This window comes from Mycteria americana, chromosome 1 (assembly GCF_035582795.1).
Source record: "Mycteria americana isolate JAX WOST 10 ecotype Jacksonville Zoo and Gardens chromosome 1, USCA_MyAme_1.0, whole genome shotgun sequence".
Taxonomy (NCBI): Eukaryota; Metazoa; Chordata; class Aves; order Ciconiiformes; family Ciconiidae; genus Mycteria; species Mycteria americana.
In genome coordinates, this window is record NC_134365.1 from 188,553,206 (window position 1) to 188,576,730 (window position 23,525).

The 23,525-nt window shown below is 38.1% G+C and overlaps 1 protein-coding gene across 9 annotated transcripts in view; it reads left to right on the forward strand.

Moving 5' to 3' along the window:
* Positions 1 to 185: 185 nt before the first annotated feature.
* AKAP11 (A-kinase anchoring protein 11) overlaps positions 186 to 23,525 on the forward strand; it is a 75,056-nt gene continuing 51,716 nt past the window's right edge. For 5 of the 9 annotated variants that reach the window (XM_075488961.1, XM_075489015.1, XM_075488981.1 and 2 more), the window contains exons 1-8: positions 186 to 313; positions 5,787 to 5,894; positions 10,799 to 10,915; positions 11,381 to 11,449; positions 14,471 to 14,518; positions 16,003 to 16,137; positions 17,165 to 17,429; positions 17,887 to 22,549. In XM_075488961.1, the coding sequence (XP_075345076.1) occupies positions 5,835 to 5,894; positions 10,799 to 10,915; positions 11,381 to 11,449; positions 14,471 to 14,518; positions 16,003 to 16,137; positions 17,165 to 17,429; positions 17,887 to 22,549 (5,357 nt within the window). In that variant the 5' untranslated portion in view covers positions 186 to 313; positions 5,787 to 5,834. Of the gene's footprint in view, positions 314 to 5,247; positions 5,378 to 5,786; positions 5,895 to 10,798; positions 10,916 to 11,380; positions 11,450 to 14,470; positions 14,519 to 16,002; positions 16,138 to 17,164; positions 17,430 to 17,886; positions 22,550 to 23,525 lie in introns of all 9 variants that reach the window. The other 4 variants (XM_075488998.1, XM_075489007.1, XM_075489017.1 and 1 more) reach the window with 2 other exon arrangements.

Below are 23,525 nucleotides of genomic sequence, written 5' to 3' on the forward strand. Positions count from 1 at the left end.
CCCCTTCCGGGGCGGCCTCCAATTCCCGCCAATGGGGGCGCGGCGGCAGCCGCCACGTGACGCCCTCCCGCCTCCGGAGGCGCGCGAGGCTGCGTGGGGCAGGGGGGTGGGGTTGGTGGGAAGCGTCGCGAGAGCGGAGGCGCGCGCCGGGGGCGGGGCAGGAGGGGGCGGGGCGGGGCGGCTGCGGGGCGCTGCGCTGCGCTGCGCCGCGGCGGTGACGGGGGCAGCGGGGCCGGGGCCGGGGCCGGGCGCTTGCTCCGTTGCTTTTGGCGGTGAAATGGCTGCGGGTGCCGGGTCCTGAGGAGGCAGTCAGGTACGGGCCGCCCGCTCTTCCCCCCCAGCCGTCCCCCGCTGCCCTGCTGGGGGGCGAGGGGCCCGCCGCCTCCGTCCCCGCGCGGGGCGGGGGGCAGCGCTGAGGGCGGGGCGCAGCCTGCCGGCCTGTCAGGCGGGGCTCGCTCCCACAGGTGGCCCGCTCCCGGGGGGCGGAGGAGGGGCAGAGCATCCTCCGCCGCCCTTCCCCGCTGGAGGAGGCGCTGCTGGCGCCACCCCAGCGGGCTCTGTGTGGCCTGGGGCAGCGCACCTCTTCCCGGGCCCTGCGGGTCCTCCGCGGCGGCGCGCACACACCTGCGGGGAGGCCGCTGGTGAGCGGTGGGGGCCGGGGGCCGCGCCGCGCGGGACGCCCTTGTGCCGCAGCACGGAGGGGGGGCACGGGAGGGGTTTGGCCCCGAGACCCGCGGAGCGCGGGGGGGGGCAGTGGTCACAGCATCCCTCCTTCCTCCCGGAGTGCCCCTTGGTAGGCGCGGCGGCCTGCGCCGAAGGCCTGCCGGTGGAACGCCTCGGTGGGAGGTCCGGTGACCCCCTCGGCTGGGGTTGTCTGCAGTCTCGGCTGGAGACTGACTCGTGCTTGCGGTGTTGTGGTTGATGCACGGAGGCTAAGTTCGCGTTACCTCCTGCATTGGTTGGCTTGCGGTTGGTGCGCACGGGTTAAATAAATTCACCCCATTCTCAACATTTCGCTTTTTAAAAGTGTCTCCTCCCTCTCCTTCCCCACGTCCTCCTCCCAATTCCTTTCCTCCCTGGAGGGAGGAGGAACAACGAGTATTGCTCGTTTACTTTCTTGGCTCTTTTGAGGGGCTTTCTTTATTACAACCGAAGTACCTTTCTCTGATTTCCCCCAATATCCAAAGGCCGGGGGTGGGGGGAGTTACGAACTGTAGATCCGGTATTATAACCTTCTTTAGGAAGCCCTGAGATATTACCAGAGTGAGATAGGGAGGAAAAAAAGAGAAGTTTTATTGTATCTGGGAAAGAACAGTGGTACTAAAATCAATGGTAACACAATATGCTTAATTTATCCGTGTAACACTTGGGAAGAATCTTATATTGCTTCATATTTGCAAGATTATTCCAGAATTGTACAGTTAGCCTTTAGTAATAGATACTGCTAATAATTTAACTAATTCTTGAGAAATTAAGTGTTTTTAAATAATGTTGGTCCCATTTGTCCAGGGGAATTTTTTAGTCTGCAGGCAAGGTGATTTTTTTTTTTTTTGAGGCATGGTAATTGAATTATGCTATCTTGGTTGATGCCTCATAATTTCTTATCCTTCAGGGATTCTTTAAAATCTGTTGGCAGCTGAAGAAGTATAGTGGTGGAAAGTCTTACTCAGTGTGGGAAAATAATGAAATAGATTAGATTATTCCCTCTTTCTGTTAATCATTTGGTATGATATAATCTAAAAAAAAAATCCAAAAAACAAAACCAAAAAGTACCTCCTAAACAAGGTATTCTCTGGTGAAGTTTTCTCTAAGGGCAAATAAGATCGCTTGAGAAAATGCTACTGCTTAGAAAATAATACCCCCCCCCACTTAATTGGTTTAATTGTGTTACGTACGAAATGCACAACAGAATAAAGTACAGAAACTTGAAGTTAATTGCACAAACCACAAAATCTAGACTAATGGATATTTCTGGTACATTGAGTAATATTTTTTTTCCCAGGATGTATTTGAGAATCCAGACCCAGGACTGGGGGGAAGTTGAGGGTGATGATTTTTAGCAACGATCTAGGCAGAGAAAATGAAGGTTTCTTTTGAAAATGGTGAAGCTTGGTATTCATGTCAAGCTTCCATGTGACAAAAATACAATATAAAACAATTAGAACCAAACAAGAGAAAGAAGATCCAACCTTTCATAACTGTCGTTAATGCTCACCAACAATGATGTATTCAACCCCCCCTCTCTCTCCCTTTTCTTACTGTGGATGTGGCTGTGGTCAAGACAACTTACCATTTTATAAATGGACTTTTTCAAGACTGCCAACCCAATTAGTGAAAGTGATAAGTCATTCGAAATGAGAAATAGAGAAGGATCCATTCAGCTATTCTGCCTGCTTGTCAGTGTAGGCTTGTTTAATTTGGTTTTCAATAGCAGTTGTTTTGCTACATTTATAAAAAGAGTGCATACTGTTGTTTTTAAGGTATTTTTAAATTATATATTTGGAATGAATTTTTCAAAGCTCAGTATTTGATTAAACCCGGCTTTTGCAAATCATTAGCAAAGTTCTTTTGGCTGCTTCAGGTCATTGTGTTGAAGACAAAAAGAAAAAGTACTTTTTCTTTAAAAGGAATATGTCTTTTTTTTTTTTTTAACAGTACTACAGCAAAAATAATTTTTTGAAACATAATCATAGATACACCGTTGTCATTGTCTAGGATCTTTTATTGGAAATTTAATAAGAACATATTACATATAGTTCAAATTTATTGCCTGTACGTTCAAATTCCTCATGTCCTTGTATGCCTTTAACATAGGTGTGCACATGTACACATATGCCCTTATAGCTATTTAAGAGATTTACTCAGCACATTTGCACTTTACAAACAAAAGATAAATTTTCTTCCTGTCAGCTAATGATTTCCAATGCACACTGACTTTTAATAAATGTTGGCATAGGATAAATTTATACAAAGAGATGAAGTCCATGGCAAAATTCCTGTTGGATTCCCTTAAGCTGATTATTTAATTTTGCTCCTTACATATATTCAAACAAGTTTGGAAAAGCTAACTAAATGCTTATTACATGGTCTGATGAGAAGGGTGTTCCTCAGGAAATTGCTGGAAGAGTGGATTTAAGGTGATCCAACTTGCTGGAAAGGTAGAGACAGTTAAACTTAGTGTAGGTATTTATCACTTATTCGCATGATTAATTTTTTTCTTTTTTAGGGTGTCTACTGATAGTTATTCAGTAACAGGAAAGTCCTGTTCCTCTTACATCTGATACTTCTGCCATTTATTCCCCCTTTTTTGACTTTACAGTAGGAGGAAATTAAATTTAACAGTCAAATACAATATGCAGAAGTAAAAATAATTTTAAACGGTAGGTTTTATTTACACTAAAACCGAGATGTTTCCAGGCTGTTTTGTTTGTCAGTGCTTTCACTTTCTTTCCAGTTTGTTTTAAAGTTTTGGTACTTCTCAGATTATTGGACCATTGTTCTTTTGAAAATGGATAATAATTTTATACATTAAAAAGAACACTTTCAGGTTTAGTTGCATTGTTGGACAAGTGGGACCCTGCAGATTCTCTGAAATGGATGACAGAGAGCTGAGTTGCTATAAGTGGTGGAGGGAGCCTGTATAATTCAAGTACTGAAGGGCAGGATGAAGACAAGACAAAATGGTTATGGTGTTGTGTTGATAAACCAGTACAGTTTCTGTCCAGGATCTTTCAGAGTCTTTGTACTGTGATTTACAAGACCATTGGTTTCATGTGGTGGGTGACACTGCAGGCAGCTTTGTGTTGATGCTTGGGTCTCCAAGAGTTTACTAGCTGATGCCACAGGAAATACTTAACCTGCTGCCTGGAGACGGTGTAACTGTAGGCTACTGTACCTGAGTAAATACTGCGGGACCCAACACAGTTATAAAATCATCTCCATGATTTTGCTGTGCTGGGCTTTTGCTGCAAGGAGCGATCAGTCCAAAAATGTAGAGCTCAAGTAACTGACTTGACCCTATGTAAGAAACCAGCTTTTCCCATAGATGGTTCTTCTTAGGACAAGGATGTGTCTAAGAGTATTTCCCTGATATGATTACGTTAACAGAGTGGATTAGGCATTTAAGATAGAGCAGTAGGGACAAGTGAGGTGAATTTCTTTTTCTTGCTTGATATTGTTTCATGGCTTTTTTTTTTTTAAACACACAAATCTCAACAGAAGCATCATTGCGTCTTTTAATTTTCCATCCACAGAAGTTTGCTACAATTTGAGTTTTTTATTTGTATTTATTATATTTATATATAATCTAACATGTACCTAGCTGCTTCATGTCATTGTCTTAATTTTCCAGACTTCAGACATCCAGTTAAGAGAGATGCTGTGCTCCAGAGATTAAAATGTTGCAGTTTATTTACATAAGTGTAACTTTTTTCCTAAGATTCCAGCAAGTTCATCTTTATGAAGGAAAGCAGAAATCAAGGTGGAATGTGAATAGATTTACCTAGTAGTCTCTCGCCATTGTATTCTTGAGGAGGCTTTACTTTTATAGGTGCTGGGAGGGGAGATGAAGAATGCAATTACTTGCTGCCACTACTCATCATCTTATTTAATTAAATATACTCAAGAACAAACCCATATAAAGATTTCTTTCCCATATAAAGGTTAAATATGTGCTTGAGATGAGATTGAGAAAACCAAGCCAGTCAGTTGTGCAAAGGAGACCTATACTCTGATGTGTTGGTGTTTATTTTTTTATTTTGCAGTCATTTTTACATGCATTTGCTCCTTACCTGGTTTATTTTGGATAGTCTAGGAGTTCTTTTTCCTGGCTAAATAGTGTGACCATGGGAAAAGATGAAGTATTAAAACTTCCATAGAACTTAAAAGCCCAGCATGTGCTTTCTGTCTTTATTAATACAGATTTATAAATATTAATTTTAATTTATTTATATATATAGATAGATATTAATTTATAAATACTTTCTGTCTTTATTTATTGCCTGTTTGGGGGGTTGTAGAGATGAATGAAACAAACTAGATTATTCTGTTTCTTTTCATTGCTGCTGGTTGAACAGGGGAACTTGAAAAATGTGTTTTGATTTCATTTCTATTTTTTTTTTTGTTCTTGTTGTTAGAATTAGACTTAAGATCAATAAGGGTAGCTGACTCGAGCAGGAACTCTTCTGACCTACTTTGGTGAAGTAAGAGTGCTGCTAAGTGCATCTTTGGTCCCTTGTGTTTTGCCAGCAGAGACAGGACTGCCCAGAGCTGTGCCAGAGAACAAGATTGTGGATACATGTTAGCCTAAACAGGAGTCACGTGTGTTTGTCTGTAGTACTTATGGTTGACAGAATAAATAGGCCAGTTGGTTGGGTGGGTAAGTAGTACATTTTCCTCTTGAGATTGTTGAAGGGTAGTTCCAGTGCATTGTATGGTACAGGAATCTGCTGATAAACTTCACCAGAGTGTCAGTGATAGTGAAACAATATTTAATGTAATGTTCTCCCCCCGCCCACCAATGCAGCCTTGACATCTAGTTAAAGAAAAATGTGGGAAGTAACTGTAAGGTATGTGTTTTACATTTCGTGCATCGTTTTAAAAATCGTTAAGGCAGTACTTTTTCAGAGTCAACAATCAGTACGGATGGTGTGCTGTTTAATCTTTCTCAGTTGTAAAATGCTTTTTAATTTTTTTTATTGGTTCTTGTTTTCTCTGCTTGCATTTTCAAAATGTATACAAACTAAATGGGGAAACATAAAATAATCAAGTATAAATGTTTTTTGTAGGTATTTTTGAGCTGACTTCTTTCATCAAATACTAAGAGTGGTAAAATCATGGATACATACGCCAGGGCTCAGGGCAATCGAATGAAACCAAGAATATCTGTGAAAAAGGTAATTACCTGTATTTAAAAAAAAAAAAATATTTCAGAGCTTTTCGATCATTGTTGCAACAGTCTAATAATGAACCAAGTGAACTGGTAGGTTTGGTTGGGTTTTTTTGTGGGGGCTTTTTTTTTTTTCTTTGTATGTTTTAACTTTGGTTGTCTAATATTTCAAGGAGGCAAAGAAACTGCCTTCACTTTATGCTTTGGCATATTTAGTGTAGTTGAACTGGGAGACAATAATTTAAGGAAAGGGTGCATGCTTTTGCCTTTGTCTTTGCCTTTTGTTTTAAGGCGATATGAAATCATGATGTATGTATTTGCTAAAATTTGCCTTGTTTATTGGAGTATAACTTTTATTTTGAGCACAGATTTTTCAAGTTTACATGTAATAAATTAAAATATAAATATGTAATGTTCATTTAAAACTTTTCTGTGAAATCTCTGTTAGGGCTTACTGTAATATCTTTACCTTCAGATCTTGGTTTCTTGGCTGGCTTATCCTTGTGTTTACATGAACTTCTAGGCAGTGCTTTGGTGAAAAAGAAAATATGTCTGGCACTTATGTAAGATATTTATTTATTCTTTTAAATTTTGTCACTTTAGCTTGCAGCACATAAATACTCTTTCTCAGATTTTCTTGCAACTTCTATAAGCATTTACTCAAATGAAAGTTGCAGTTTATCCCGAAGGAACAAATTTATTTATCCAATCATATTTCTTAAAGTAGTTGAATACAGATGAGTATTTTTCTAGGTCTTTCCTCGTTACTAATAAATTCTTTACTTGCAAGTGTGTGCAACGCTTAAGAGGAGAAACTGAGCAAGGAAGTATTTTGTCACATGAAGATTGCATTATTTTATTCCATAAGCAGATTTCATTGTTTTAAGGAAACAGTGTCAGTGATAGAGGTCCTACAGAAACTGCCTGAAGGCAAAGGTAAGTATTATGGGACTGTCAGGGAGGTAATCAGTTGTTGCGGGTCCTGATATGGAACTGCCATACACTAAGCAGTGTGTAATAATGGGTGATACTCTTTCACTTTAAGACACATGGTATAAAAACTTTTATTTTATTAGTTTATGAGAAATCTCCACCTCAAATAGAGTTCTTTAACTACAGTCAAGTCATTTTGCATTCTTAACCTGAACATAAACTGGATTTTAGAGGACTTTTTTAGTCTGCCCTTTATTTGTTTTTTTCTCTTCAATTTAAAAAAGAAAACAAACAAACCAACAACCCCCTCCTAGGTTTTTAGACCATTGGGTTGCGGAAACATCTTTCTAATAATGACAGTGACCAGTGATTCCTCACTGATTCTAATGGTTGCCTAAAATATTAGCCCTGTGAACTACTCCGTTAATTGCCATTGAGCATTCTGGACTGTGTGGTTCTAGGAACATGAATTCGACCCTTCTCGGGTGTCTTGCAGAATTCTACATTTTCGTACAGCCAGACTCCAATGTTTTCATCTGTGGCTGCCTTTTCTTGATGTTTCCCTGAGGGGTGGCTACTTAGATTACAGTATGGAACTGTCATTTTTTTCTCACAGAGCCAGGCAGTAGCGTGGTCAGAATCGCGCTATGTTTCATCTTCTGTTGATTCACAGCTTGTGGTCTGATTCATGTCCTCTTCGTAATACTTTTTAATACTTAACAGGAATTGTTGCAGTAGTAGCTTTTAAAAGTCAGTGCATGGTTGTGGTATGCACATTTAAAGCCTAAATTTCCATTTTTACAAAATGACTTCAAAATACTAAGTCCATTTAAATCTTAAAGCACATGAAATAAGGAAGAGCTGTTTTGTTACTTAAGAGCAGACTAAACATGACTCTCCAGCATGGGACTTGATTTCTCTGCAGATTGTGGCATCTTACAGGTTTGTGGGTAGTTTGAAATGTTAGAGAGCAGTTGTTTAAAATAGTTAATGAGACCGATTTAAAATTTCCTCCAGTGTACTGTGAAGGATCCATAGACAATGTCTTCTTGATGTGCTGACCACAAAGGGGATAATGCAAAACTTTGAATCTCTCATTTGAGCTAGAGGCATGACAAGGATTTTCATTGGTCAGGTTTGTCTTGCTTTGTGCACATTTGAGGATATTTGTGTTTTTCCCCTAGTATGACTTAGTAAGTTTGAAATCTGTGCTCACTATTGAAATAGGATTTCTTGCCAGACATGTGATTTTCGAATCTCTGCAAGGAAGGAGTACACAGGCCTAGCAAGTAGAGCTTTATGGATTGCTTGGGGTTTTTGCCCATACCTCGATGTATATTGGAAGTAGTTGTACTATTTATAAAAAAAAAAAAAAGACATCCTTTTGTTGAAGATGACCTCTTGTCCTTACCTAAACTGAGCTGATAGTCTTGGGAACTTGTTGTTTTTCAGTTTTTAATGTAGTTGCGTATCTCCTAGACTGGGATTGTGAGAGAACTTGCTTTCATTGTCCGTTGGACGGGAGGATTTCTCTGAAATTGAGTGCAGTCCTTTGCTGTCATAAGCACAATTTTGATAAGAATAAGAAAAAGTTATTAAATATAGTCTCACAGTTAATGAGAGGAGATTAAAAAAAAACCCTACTGCTGTTTTGAAGTCTCTGAACCACACTACTGTAATAGCTAAGAATCTTATGAATTCCAGGCTGAAGCTGTTCACAGCAAATTTATACCTGTTTGTTCATGGATGTCGTTATTCTTCAGCTTAAATAGTTTTTTTTTCTTTTGCTGATGTTCACCCTCGTGATGTTTTTACAGTTGGTGATCTGTCCTCTGTTAGCCTTGGTTTTTGGAAACTATGTAAACTAAGGTTTTAGTCTGCTTTTGTATGAAAGCTTCTGCATTCCAGTGATTATCCTTCATAGTCCTACTTTCTGTGCTTGTTGTGAGTTAATCTTCTTTTTACATGTGGATGATACTGTATGTGCAATTACACAGGATGTCCTTCTCAGTGACTCTGATGTCAGTTCTTTCACTAAAGGATGCATACTAGGGTCATGTTTGCTATTTTCAGTGCCTTATCGTATTGACCATTCATTGCTATACTACGATCAAGAAGTCAGCTCAGGTCTCTTATTTCCCAGTTTGTGAATTCACAATTCTATTTTAAAGCTTGCTTTTAGTTTCTAAGGACATAACATTGTACTTCATACGGTTGCGTTTTAAAATACTCTTATGTTGAGCAAGTTCTTCCTGTATGATATGCTATTCTTCCTCTTAAATGATAACACCTGCTTACTTTGAATTATCATCAGATTTCATCTACAAATTTACTTTTTTTTTTTCCCCCATTAAATTTATTAATGATGATGATGCTTGGCTTCAGTCTCAAGATAAATTTTGGGGTGTACTGACCTACATCTACTATATCCTCAAAAAAACTCCTTTGCTAACTCAATTCAACTAAACGTGGGTAAATTGCAACTAAATGTGGGGACAAAGGAACAGATGAAAGTGGAAATTAGATGAACACTTGATTAATTTATTTTGTATGACCCAATAACTGCCTTAAATGCATTTTGAAATAGTTCAGCTGTTACTTTTCCACAAAAATGACTGTTTTACTGCTTTAATGTCACTTTGCCTTGGCTGTAAGGATGGTAGCCTGGGCCTTGTTTGCTAACATTCTGAAACGTATTTGGTAATTTCAGGGATCCTGAAGTGAAGTTTCTATTTTGCTTTTGTCTATGCATTCTAGAAATGCTTTCCTAATTTTGTATCACCATAAGCATAAGCATGGTGACACTGGTCATGCTATAATAATTCAGCTACCCATGCAGTAGTACTTGATACAATTTTTTTCTACGGCAGGGGGAAAAAAAAAAAATCTTTCTTTACGTTTAACTGTAATACGTAAATCACTTTTTACCATAAACGGATTGTTTTTGCTGTGGGAGTATCAGAAACACAAAACATTCTCTGGCTCAGTTTGGCTATCTAGCACTTCTAATATTGTGTAAGAAGCTATGCAAATTTGAAATAACTTGTCATAAGTTGGATTTCTCACTTCATTTTTAACAAGGCAATCATATAGAGAATAAACTGGATTAACAATTTATAACTACATCATGATCTTATTTTTCTTCTTAACCTTACCACTTGCTAGAGAAGATGACAATTTTAAAATTAAAAAATGAAAAAAAAAAAGGTTGCTAACTTCCTAAAAAAAGTGAGAGGATGTTGTGTTTTTTACAAGCTGAGTGAACCAGTTTGTGGTGGTGTTCTGTCGTCTTGTTTTATTTGACTTCAGATACGAGTGAAGATAATGCTTTTGTTCTGCTGCACTTTGTTACACTGGGAGAAATTCTTAGATTCTTAAGCCTTTTTTAGCCATCTGCGGGTGCTTGCATGTCACCGTAAATGTAAATAAAAGAAATGTTACAAGAAGTAATTACACGGGATTAAGTTACAGTTCTTTCATATCCTTTAAGGAATGGGGAGGGAGAATGTGTGTGGATTTTCTTGGGGTTTGTTTATTTGTTTTCTTCCCCTCTGACTTTTGAAGCCACCTCCATTACTTTTCTTGGCTAAATTTGCTTTTCATCCTTTTTAAGGAAAAGCTGATGGAAAAGTTCCATATAAAGGCTCCGATGCAAGGAATAGATGGGGCTTGGATTTCTTCTTGGATTCATCTGTTTCTTTTTTCAAAGTTTGCATGTTCTTACTTTTTTTCTTTTTAAATACAGAATGGTCAACTTCTTTTGGAATAAAAGTTTTGCTTCAAGAAAACAACTTGCCCATTTCAATTCCATGTCCTGAAGTAAATTTAAACTTGAAACCTGGTGATTTATATACAAAGTAATTTGAAACAGTACTTAAGAGTAGGGAAACTTATGGGGGCAGGGGATAGATGGATGGACCCTGTATCCAAAACTGAAACTACATTTTCTTTGTCTTATATTTTTTCATTGTTTTTCAGAGTTTTGGTGAAGGTGTACTGCACTCTATGAAGTCACTGCTACACAGCAGAAAAGAGTTATGCAATGTATCAGCAGATGAATGTCTAAATCGGGAAGAACAAGATAATTCTATTGAGGTTTGGCATAACCTGACCACTTATATCTATCTTGTGGCTGTGATAGAAAATGATTTAGTTTATAGCAGTATGGGAAGTTGCAGGATAGTAAATGTGAACAATGCTGTAAGTTACTGGCTGTAAAATCTGTACCCCCAATTGTCATTCTTTAATTCAGTCACTGTAGCCTTGAAAAGAGCTGTGACATTTCAAGATGACATTTCTCTGCTTTGTAGGATTTGTGAAACTAAAAAAACCGAAACGTGTAGATAGATGATTTTGTAAGAATTGTATAACTGGGTGTAGTGGATTTGTGAGCACTCTTGTGATCCGGGTTGTATGGATGGTATCCTGACAAAGTAGCAGAACATTTTGACCCAGATCTGAAGATAAAAGTTAAAATGATTGCTCTTGTTTGCCCTGTGCTCAGCACTAGAAGCTGAAGCCTCAACATTGCAGATCTGGACTTCTTTTACATTAATACAGATGGGCCAAAAGCTGGACAAGGTCTGGAGAGGAGAGAAGCAGATGTGGACAGAATGCAGGACTGTCTGGGTAAATCTCAAGCTGTGAGGAGGAATGACTAGAGCTGTTTGAATTACAAGACTAACAGCAGCTTCTCCAAAGGGAAAAGAAAAAATAAGAAGCAATGTGTACCACGTATCTCGTATTAAATGTTTTGCAAGACTGCTGAGTAGTAGTTGACAGGCCTGACAAGGAGCTTAGAGGAGAGGGTGACGTGAACTGACCAAGCAGAGGAGCCGAGATAGGGGGGGAAAGAAGCAAAAAAGACTCAGGAAGTGGTTAGAGAAGACTGATAATTGGATAAAGAGTAGCAGGAGGAAGGGAAGGGGCAGATTGTGCGACCAGCAGAGATGAGTTAGGATTGCCTGGGTAACACCAGGGTTTTTGGGACTGTCTGGATGGTGAGGTTGTGGCTGTATGAAACGTTTTGGGAACAGGCAAGAAGCTGAATTTGTGAAAGATGAAGAGCAGTGACAGATCAGAGGTAAGGAAGAAGAGTTAAGCAGTGGAGGGCTAGGCAAAAGCTTGTCTCTGTCTGTTCAGACAGACCATGCTCTAGAATCTACAAAACCCCTCAAACATTACCTCCCCCCTCCCCCCCTTTTTTTTTTCTTGTAGCAAATACCTGGCAAATAGCTGGCAACATGTTTTATATGCCTGTAATGATGGTCCCTATGGAGAAAGATAGCTGACTATATTTAGTTACCTTATTAGCTCAAGCAATTAAGTGCCCTCTGGTTGAAATGTCAGAGGGTCAATATCCTGCCACAGAACAGGTATTTTTTTTTCTTATAAAAATATAGGGAAAGACACCTATATGCAGCATAACATTAAAAGAACATTATTAGGACTGCAAAGATAATTACTGAGACTTACCAAAACCAGAATTTAGGTTTCCTGTACCATCTTAATTCATTTCCTCTGTACCCGTGGGTTATGATAACCTTCAAATACAGTGCCTCGTACGCTATTTTTAGCTTAAAGAAAAGGCTTTTGTTACCAACTGTTGGCCTTTCTATCTCCCTGGCCTACTCCCCAACAGCTTTTGAACTGGTCTACTAATTTCAGACATGTTTGAGGTCTTAAAAGGTGATTATTTTTCAGTGAAAACCAGAGTTTGGGCACAATAAAGAAATCCAAATTAGTTTTGTCATTGAGGCAAAAATAGGCAGACTCGGCAGTGGTGTGATCTCTTTGACAGTGATCTGCTGGACTGCAAGTGTACACATAGAGCGGTTGGCCTTCATTTGTGTGAAGCTATGACTTGTGCATACTGCCGTATCTTGCAGAATGAGTTATCCCATGGGGGAAGGAAAGGGTTGGAATCATTATCTTGAGGAAGAGGAAAGGGCACGTAAGAAGGCAAAAGAGCAAACACCCATTAAAAACAGCAAACCCTACCAAAAAACCCCGACAACATCAAACCCTAAAGCCTCCCAAAATGTTCTTCAGAGAACTAGTTTTTTTCCAAGTCCTTTAAATTGTTTGCTATTTTGTCTCTTCTGTGGAGGAATTCAGTTCATATTGTAGGTAGTGTACAGATAAAAAGATGTAGAAGTTGAAAGATGTCTTGCATATACTGTGCAGATAAAAGATTTAGGAGTTGAAGAAAAGATGTAGGCATTGAAGGGTATGTTGCTCAAACAGGATTGTTTCATAGTTAATACAGTGAATATGGTGCTGGAGACCTGTAATTTGTCTGGAGCTATTTGGAATGCTACTGTGAAGCATTGTTTCATTTATAATTTTGTCATAACTGAAGCGAGGATAAGTGGATGTAAACAGGAAGATCTTTTCTGGGGGCACAGTAGCTTCCCAGCATGAGACCCCCTGAAGTAAACAAGTCAGCATTTTTAATATTTTAGCATGATTTCATTTTAAAAGAAAGTTTGGAGGGTTTTTTTTGTCACACATTAAAAGAACATATTCAAAACTCAAATACAGTTCAAAACAGAATTGTTTTTCAGCCATTTTGTTTTCTAGATTTGTACCTTTCATAGATTCTATGTATGCACAAGCAAGTAGCTGAACCAGTTAATAATAAGTAATTATAAACATAGTGGTGTTCTTTATTGTTTTTAAACTTGAGAACCAGCTGACTACCTTATGGTAACAGGGATTAGCTGCTACAAATTTAGTGTGAGCTGTGACTTCAGTACATAAAATTCAGTCTATTGCATAGTGATGTGAAATAATTGAATCCAAGCCATATCAAACTTAAGTCCAAACATCAGTGGAAATATTTAAAATAGATCATGATCTGACACTGAAAAGTGAAGGTAAGACAAAATACTGACTCTCTTTGGTGTGTTCATGTTGAATGATACAAGACACGTGTAGATAGAAGCGAGAGAGAGTATGTGATAAAATATCTCCCCTGTCCACAAGCACAAAAACCTGAGGTAAAGCTGACATTTCTGACATATCCCAGGTTCCTGAGCCTGACAAGACCTTTTTTTTGAGGTTGAATATTTAAATTCTTTTACTTCAGGGATTTATCTACTTGGATATTGCAAACATGTGGCTTAAGTAATCTGTTGTGTTTTGGCCTTAGGCTAATCGATTTACATGGTAAATTGTATAATGTGTTGACATTATGCTCTCTTCAGTATATCCAAATGCATCACAGTTAGTTAGCAGGGACAGATTTCAGACTGTTTTATATGTGTCCAGCTTGAAGCAAGGACAGATGAGCACTGATCTTTGCAAAATCATGTTTATTTTAACAGATGTGATGAGATGTATATGTGTTGCTCAATGTATACCAGTCAATAGGCCATTAGAAAAATTTCTATGTAGTGGGTTTTAAGTGTTGTATATGCTCTTTAGTTTGATCTGACCTTTCACAAGTAAAATAGCATAGCCATACTATTCATTATGTAAGACTACATGCTACTGTTTGAGCAAGCTATGTTACCCTAAGGTGTGGTTTTCATGGCAGTAGAATGAAGCTATATGGTAAAGCTTGCTGAATTTTTAACTCTTAAGTATCTACAGAAAACGAAAGAGTTCTTTTCTGTACTTCAATATGTTCATGTATTTATTTTACAGATTACATTTATAGGTTTTGCTGAAGAGATGGGTACTGCTCATTTGCAGGTACAGTATGTATCTATCTATATTGGAAAATAATGTTCTTCAGCACAGGCAATTTCTTCTTAGTAGTACATAATTTTTTAGATGAAGGAATTTTGGTGGTCAAGAAATGAAATATGTGTACCTTGAGCATTTTAAAACCTAAGTTTTAAATATCATTGAAAGGTTGAAAAATAATTATTTTAATATGATCATCAGTGTTTTATATGTATTTAGAATACTACCTGGGCCGGTCTTTTGTATTGGAATGGTCTGGAATAGCTTACTTCAATTGGGGGCGGGGGGTATTTGTTTTGTGTGTGGGTTTTTTGGGGGTGGGTGGGTGGGGTGTTTTGTTTTGTTTTTCTGTTAAAAACTTGTGTGTATTGGTATTTTAGTTTGTAACCTTCTCCTTAGAGTTGTGCTTATTAATATGGTGTAGTTGTCATCTGCAAAGCTAAAACTTTACTGAATTGACTGCTAGCTGTGAACTGCTAGTGGGGGACCAGGAGTCAGTATTATGGTTATGCCTTAAGATATTATTCTGGAGAGTTACATGAGGAAACGTTATTTTAAAAGGGGAAGTGTAGCAAACTAGGGGGGTTTTGCCATGCCATTTTAAGAAGTTAAGGATTTAATCTTCCTGTGCAATTTACACATCAGTATAATCCATAACATACATGTTTACAGTGCAACTCCACATTTCTGTGCTGTCTAGATCTTGGTAGATAGAGATTGCTGTAATAGTTTTCTGATGTTTAAAAATGAAAAACAGAAACTCTCAATCCATTTGTGTTCAAAGTTGTATCAATGTTGCTGATTAATCAAATGATAATGGTGCTAGACATTCTTTCAAGTATGGGTAAGAACTATTTGATTGTCTAGAGTTAGATGAAATTTAGAGAAAATTGGGCTGAATAGGTTTATGGAGACTTGCTTTGTACCACATGGATCAGTACTGTTTAGATTGCTTAAAATCATAAATCTTTCACAGGCCTTTTCTATATTAGGTAAATATAAAAGTTATCCAAGATCATGCTTAAGGAATTGCCTTGTCCCTGTTTTTGTAATAGTGGGCTAAAACACCATTCCAATAAAGCACACTAAGAGCATGTAGAGATCCATTGAGCACCATTATTAGCTGAGTTCAGTCTTCTCTTTGTAGTTACGTACCTTGTAGGATGTGTAGCTGCTTTTCAGCGCTTACAAGATTCTCTGTTGTGACTTTTAAGCCTCTTCTGGCCCCTGAGAAACAGTGGAATGTTTTCTTTTGATAGAACAGTGAGCTGGAGATGAATGTGGACTGAATTAAAGCTTGTTTACACGAGCTTTACACCACACTTTGAGAGAATAAGTGGGGGATGGGGCAAGAAATAGGGGAGAAAATAGAAGCTTTACCAAATTTAGCAGCTGTTACTATTTAGGGGGGATACGAGATCAAAACTGTTGTCATTTACATGTTATTTTTTTCACTTTGTATTCTCCATGTGTTTGTATATTTAAATCAGGAGTTGGCAGCTGTTTCTGCAGAGCTCCCAGATGTTCTGAAATTGCTCCAGTTGTGCAAACTAAAAGAAAACGAGGTTATATTTCTAAAAGATGTAAAGAAAACCTTGGCAAAACCCTATGACATAAAACATCAGGTAAACATTTTGTATCTTCTTGCATGTTTTAGTTACAGAAGCATTTTATTTGGCCTCATAAAGAGTTTAGTCATACCACTCCTTGTCTTGCTTGTGTTTTTGGGCCATCTTAGCCACAGTAGTATTCATGTTGTTATATTTCTGTGGTTTCTTTAAAATGAATGTTAGAAAATCTCAAAATATGCTTGGTGCTTTCAAGTTCTGTGTTATTAACAGAAAATCTTTAACAAATATTTAATTATGGTGCTGATCCCATGCTTCTGCTAGACTACAGTCCCTTTCACTGCCAATTTGGAAAGAAGATGAAACTTGCCAAGTTACCTATCTCTGCTCTGCTCAGATACAGCTTTCATCCTTGGCATACTTTTCGTCTTGAAACAGAGGTGCTAAAAATTATGAGAATGTCACGTGTTCGTAAAACTCAGTGGGCTCTTTTCTTATTAAAAAATTATTTACAATTATAAATGTCATTAATTATATGATTTCCACTATTGTCATTAATTATATAATTTCCATTATTTTTATTTCCAATATTAATATGTTTTTAATAACATTATTTCAAATTATAAATTTCAAAAGCAAACTTCTTAAATCCATATTGACTAACCATGCATGTTAAATTTAATTATGTTGCATGTAAGGTAAAGAATACCTTGAAGAAACAAATATCCTATAAACTGAAGTACTATTCAGCATAAACATGCTTTGAAATACTGTCTTCCTCTACAGATTTTAACATGCATTTTTTAATTAATAGATTATTGAGTACATATTATCAGGGTTGCATTACACAACCTTTTGTTTGTTTTATTGCAATGCTTTATTCAGAATGCAGAAGTTATGAAAATAAGTAGGTGATTTTAACTATCACTCTACACAAACTGTTCCATTAATTTTCTTAACTTTAAAATATTTGTAAATTGTTTACTGTTCATAAAAATGCATTGAAGGAATCCCTTGTTACACCTGAGAGTTGGAATCATTCCAAGGTTGTTATGTTTGTTTTCTTGTTGCTCTCTTTTTCAAGCATCAGCTTCCTGAAGTGTTTTGTGTGATGAGACTGTCTCCTTCATTCCCAAGGATCAAAGTTGATTACATATTTACCTTGCTGAGCAAGTATACCACAGGCATAAGATACGCAGTGGAAATAAACTCATCGCAAAAGCATCAAACAGAGACATCCCATGGAGAAGATGATGACACTAATCAGTCAGTTTCTTCAATTGAGGATGATTTTGTCACTGCTTTCGAACACTTAGATGAAGATGAGCCTTCAAAGATACAAAGTGCTGGTAAGTTCCTGCATGCTGTTGGCTTGTAGAAATCGTTATTTGAAATTTAGGCTGTTGGGATTTCATGAGAAAGTAAATGTAAATAAACAGTAATTTTTTTACATTAGTCATGTTTTTAAAAGGAGTATTATGCAATTGAAAATTTAGGGGTTTTTTCTGTTCTTTTCACAACAGTTTATCAACTCATAAACCAGAGATTCTAACCTCAGTGTCAGATGCAGATCAAGTAGAATCTTGTTCTACTTTGTGTGCTAAAAAAATGCATGAATTTGTCAGTGATTAGATGAGTATAATAGGATTTGAAAAAAATGAAAGATTGCTTTAATCGTGAAAGATCAGTTAGCATTTGGCAAGAATAACAGGCCCAGCAATTGCTGTCAAAATTTATCCCCAGTTTTCTGGAGTTCTGTGAAAAAATATTTTTTTTCTTGTTGGGTTTTTTTTTTTTTTCCCCCAGGTGCATGCAGCTCTACTTCTCGAAACCATCGAGATGCTGCTTCACAGACCATCCCTGCTCAATGTTTAGAAGCTGTTGACTCAAAGATCCTTGTGGCTTCTGCACGTCGAAAGTCATCTGCCAGATCTTCTACTTTGATTGATATTTTGGGACTTAAAGAACTGTCCTCAGTAAAAAATTCAGTTACAACCTCAATTTCTGATCCTTGGATACAAAGGAGTTTCTATAAGCCATATAATCCTTCTGATCAAGGTGTTAATTTTTTATGTAAAACGTTGTTTTCCTCCTCTCCAGCTGAATCCTCTGAGTCAGATTGCTCCAGCCCAAGCCCCATCATCTTCTTAGATGAAGAAGGGTATCAAAAAAGCTTGAAGGCAAAACTTCAGCTACCAAAAATTCCAGTAGTGAAAGATGGTATAGAGGATTCAGACTCAGAAGTAAGTGAATTTTTTGATAGTTTTGATCAGTTCGATGAGCTGGAACAAGCCTTGGAAAACTCTTGTAAAGTTATTAGGGATCCCATCCTAGGAAATCCATCCCAGAAAAGGAGGACTGCACATGAACAATTGTCTTCTGGAAGCATTACAATGAATCCTCAGAAATTCAAGTTTGATCGTCCCACTCTCCCAGCCAATGTAAAGAAACCAACTCCTCGTAAACCAGAATCACCATATAGCAGCATCTTTGATGTCCCGGATTCCCCGCGCCCAGTTAAAACATCAGGGGAAGAGAACGGAGGCTTGTTCAGCCCTATTAGATCATCGGCTTTCAGTCCACTAGGGAGCTGTGGTTCTTCTGAATGTTTATGTCGAATTAATCTCAGTGGAGATGGGACAGGTCAAAATCACGATGATGCAATTTATAATAGTTATTCAGCGTATGCTGATAGTGTTTCATTTGAAATACTGGGTTCTGTTTTTCATTCTGAGTCCTCATCAGAACAAGTATGTGCAGGAAATTATTCGAAACACAAAGGGATTGTTTTGAAAGAGAAAAAAGGTCAAGCTGCAGATCTCAAAATGAAAACTGGTAAGGAGCCAGATAAACAAGCAAAATCTAAACATAAGTCATTAATGATTAGAGATAGCATTCAAAAATTTGCAACTGAATTAGTCGAAAAAAGTTTTGGCAGTGCATTTAAAGACCTGCAAAAAGGCGTTTCTTCATGCACCAATGCACTTTGTCATTTGGCTGCTAGGTTAACTTCTTCAGTCTTTCAAATGGCTTTTTATGAGATTGGAAGACGTAGAGCAATCTCCCTGAAGGAGCGTGCCATTAATGGGATAGCAAGCTTTTTGGTGAGTGAAGCTATAACTGGTGCTTTGAAAGAACTGCGGCACGTAAAGAAACAAATATTTACTAACACCGTTGCACGGTTTGCGGCAGACCTTGCCGAAGAACTCGTGTTTGAAGGAATCATGGAAGTATGCCAGTTTTCGTATCCATCGACACCTACAGCTGCACAGCCTTCATCATTTGATTACGAAGACAAAGTGGTAAGATCCTATGCCAGAGATTTGTCTGAATCTGTCATTCAGGAGGCTTTTATCGAACTTTCTCAGGTTGATGTGACCTTCACAACACAAGCAGCCATTAGTGTTTCCATGGACAACATTAAATATGTGAGCGCAGAAAGTATGTTAGAGTCAACACGGACTTCCACAGTTTTTCCTAATTTTAATGATAGGGTAGCACTGAAGCCAATCCAAGATTCCAAGAAGGAATATACAGTACAGCAAGCTCTGTTTTGCACCTCTGGTGTTGTAAGTTCAATACCTGTGCCCTTAGCTGGAAGAGCTCTTTGTCAACATCAGGTTTCCTCTGATGCTTATAAAGCAAAAGATTCCACTGCTCCAAATTCTGATGACAATATGAAAATATACAAAGACACCACTCATCCATTTTTCACAAGCAGAAAGAGAGAGGAGGAAGTCGCTTCTTTCAGAAATATATACCTAATTTCAGATCACAGTCAAAGTACTGAAAATACTCCATCACTCTTACATAACCAAAACAATACCAAACAAACAAATAACAGATCTGGAATGAACAATAATCCAGAATTAACAAGTGGGTCAAAAGGCATTAATACTTTCTCTGGAACTATGGTAGATATGATAGTAAATGAAGCTTATGAAGCCATAACCTCATCTAGAGTAACAAAAGCAGTAGAAGAGTATACAGATTTTTTAACAAGAAAAATAATAGATAAAAAACCTTATGTGCAATGTATTGGTGAAGATTTCCCCAAGAATGTGTTTGCAGATCACTTGGCCAAGTATGTCGTAAAACAATCTGTGGATGAAAGTAAAACTGTGTTATGCAACACTGGTGAGAATTTAGCGTGTAATATGAGCTCACAGACTTACGCAGATACCAATAGAAAAGAACAATGTGTGATAAAGAAGCAAGAGGCTGAGAAACAAAATAATGTTTCTGTAATTGTGGAACAACAACAGATGCCTTTGAATAATCCATGTAAATGTCTTCTTACTCCAACTCATTCTGTTCAGTGTTTTTCAGAGCCTAACGATTGTTGGCAGGAACAAAAAGGACGCAGGTTTTCTTCAAAATCACCACCGCCTTGTTCCACTGTGACTTCTGCTAGGCATGTTCTTGAGGACTTTACTGACACAGGAAGCTGCTCAATACCATGCTTAAACAAGCCCTCAAAAAAACATGATATGCAGAAACCATCATCAGGACCTTTGACTTACAGGCAGGCTGATTGTTTTCTGCATGCAAATAGCTTTTCTTCAGTGATGTTTGGCAGTGAAGATGCTTCGCAGATGGAAGATAAATCACGTCTCAAAGACGGAAATACCTGTGTAATGCCTGATACACCCCCACCAACTCCTTTAGTACCATGTCAAGGTAGTTCTGAAAGAAACCTAAGAAAACTATCTAAGAAACTCAAGGGAGAGTTAGCAAAGGAATTTGCACCTGCAACACCACCTTCTACACCATACAATCCATCCGTTGCTGGTTTGTCTGAAACTGAACGTGACTCTTTGGAAAATGAGGAATTTATGCTGAAACTCATGCGGTCGCTTTCTGAAGAAGTGGAAAGTAGTGAAGATGAAGATCATTCTGAAATGCCTGTTGAGAAAGAGGAGCGTTCAGAAAAAACAATTCAGTATGCAGATAGCTTAGCTAGCCATGTAATTTCAATAGCGACTGAAATGGCTGCTTCCCATTTAGATGGTAAAACAAACGAAAGAGAAACTGATAGACAGGTTCAGTTAGGTATGCAAAACAGAAGATGCGGATATACTGCATTTATAAATATCCCAGAAGAGACGTGCAATTCTTTATGGAATTATGCAGGTGATATGGCAGGAAAAGTCATCAATGAGGCCAAGAAAATAGTGAAATCAAGGCATTGTAAACTGTTGAGGTTGAAGCGGGTTAACTGTCAGGTGGATTGCCTTTATCTGAGAAAAGGTGATAAAGATTACAGTTCAAAAGAACGGTGCGGTCCAGTGCAGGACCAGTGGCCAGGGGAGAGAGATTCAGCTGTACTTCCTTTACCACAAGGTTCAGGCATGACAGGTTTGACTTCCAAATACCCAAGCTGTGAAAGTGTGACTGACGAATACGCAGATCATATTATTCGAGTTTTGAAAAGAGAAGGTGGTAATGCTGAACTGCTAATGGATCAGTATGCTAGCAGACTTGCTTACAGGTCTATCAAATCAGGCTTACAGCAAGCTGCTAGAAAAAACAAATTGAGATACAACAGAAAGACATTTCCTGGGCAAAATGCACAGGTAAATGGTAAGCTGGAGCTGATCAAAGCAGTGAATAAAGATGCAGTACAGCAAGTGAAAAGCAGCATTCATCACCGTGAAGACCAAACGTATGAAAGGGGTATTGGCACACAGAGAACAGAATGCACAGAGTTGTTACATTTTTCAGAATCCCTTGCTCACAGTATCACTTGTGATGTTAGGAAGAAATTGAAAATGTCGGGAGCATGTTTGCCAAAGTCTCTAACAGATTCCTGTCTATATAAAAAGACTGAATTTGATGAAGTCACAGGGGATCTTATTAAAACAAGATTTTCTAGGACATTTCTGCCTTTCTCCCCAGATCATAAACTGTATCATAGTACAGGCAGTTTAAATGAAAATGGCTACAGTGAAGGCATTATTCAAGCTATAGAACAATATGCCAGGAAAGTAGCAGATGATACTCTAGAAAAGAGTTTAGAGTCGGCTGTTCTCCATGTGGCTGAAAACAGAAAAAATGGGGATAGACTCTCATATACTGAGAAACTGTCTCCTTTTTCTGGAACTGTGTGTAGATGCTGCAGTATGAAAGAACATCGGTACTGTACAGAAAGTACATCTCATCATCTACCTGCGCCAGAATCCTCCATTCCCGTGAGGCATTTTCTTCATCCTGGATTAGGTGGTGCTTGTCAAAAATCAAGAGTGTTTCAGCTTGATATTCCTAAAATTCACATTGATGTAGAACAGAAGACAGTGTTTTCTGACAAGGGGGCTACTGCGGCCATAAAGAAAGCAGAAGGAGAACTGAGTTACGCAAGTGTGACAGCTGACAGTGGTATTGGACAAGATGGAGTCAGTTTTGCTGAGAGCCTTACTACTGAAATAATGACATCAGCTATGACTAATATTGGTCAGGCAGTTAACATAAGGTAATACTAATTTTATCCTGTTTGTTGCATTCTGTACCAGAAAAAGAAGGATCGTTAAAACAAATATGTGCTCAGAAGGATTTTTTTTTTTTTAATATACACTTTATGTTCTGCATGCTTTCTTTTTATTCCTCGGGTGATATTTAAATGATTCAGAACTAGGAAAAAAAAAAAAAAAGACTTTTTTTCCACCTGTGTGAGCTTGAAACCAAGGTTTCTATATATATCAGCATGCATATGTTCCAGTAGGTAACTAGTAAGTGGAACTTATTATTTCAACTTGAAATGCTGTTATTTTTACCTACAGTAGAGAATAGTAGACCTTATGGGTTTTGTTGATCTGTGAGCCATAACAGAATCCAGGTTTGTTCCCTACCTGTATTTCCTCTTCTGTGCTAAAAAATAGAAGTAACTTATTTTTGCTTTTGTCAATAGGACCAACATCTGGTACTAGCCAGACTAGCCATTGCTTTATAGTATGAAGGCTTTGTCTTGATTATGGCTATGTTGTCATAGTGTCCTTATTATTGGGAAAAAACCCACAATCCCTTACTTTAAGAAAAACCAATTTACTAAAACATGCTTTAGCTTATAAAATAGTAATACAATAGACAAGGAACTGACTTTCAAATTCTTGTGTATTTAGCAAAGGCTAATATGCTGTTTCCTTTATAGGCCTATTAAATACGAAATAGGTGCCACAGTAATTTCACAGCAAACAGTAACTCTTTCTTAAAACAGACTGTGCAGTGATCAGAGTGACTTGAAATCTCCTCTTCTTCAGGTCCAAAAGCAATCTTTACCATGTTGGTTTTTCCAATTTATAGTAATATTTATTTTCCTGCTTTTTTGTGTGTGGGAATTCATCACGCTATCTACAGGTTTCTTTTCCTGGTTTCTAGAGGGACATCGTGATGAATAATAAAATTGATTTTTATATGTTCAGTGGCTAAAGACCACAGTGGGACTGAACTAA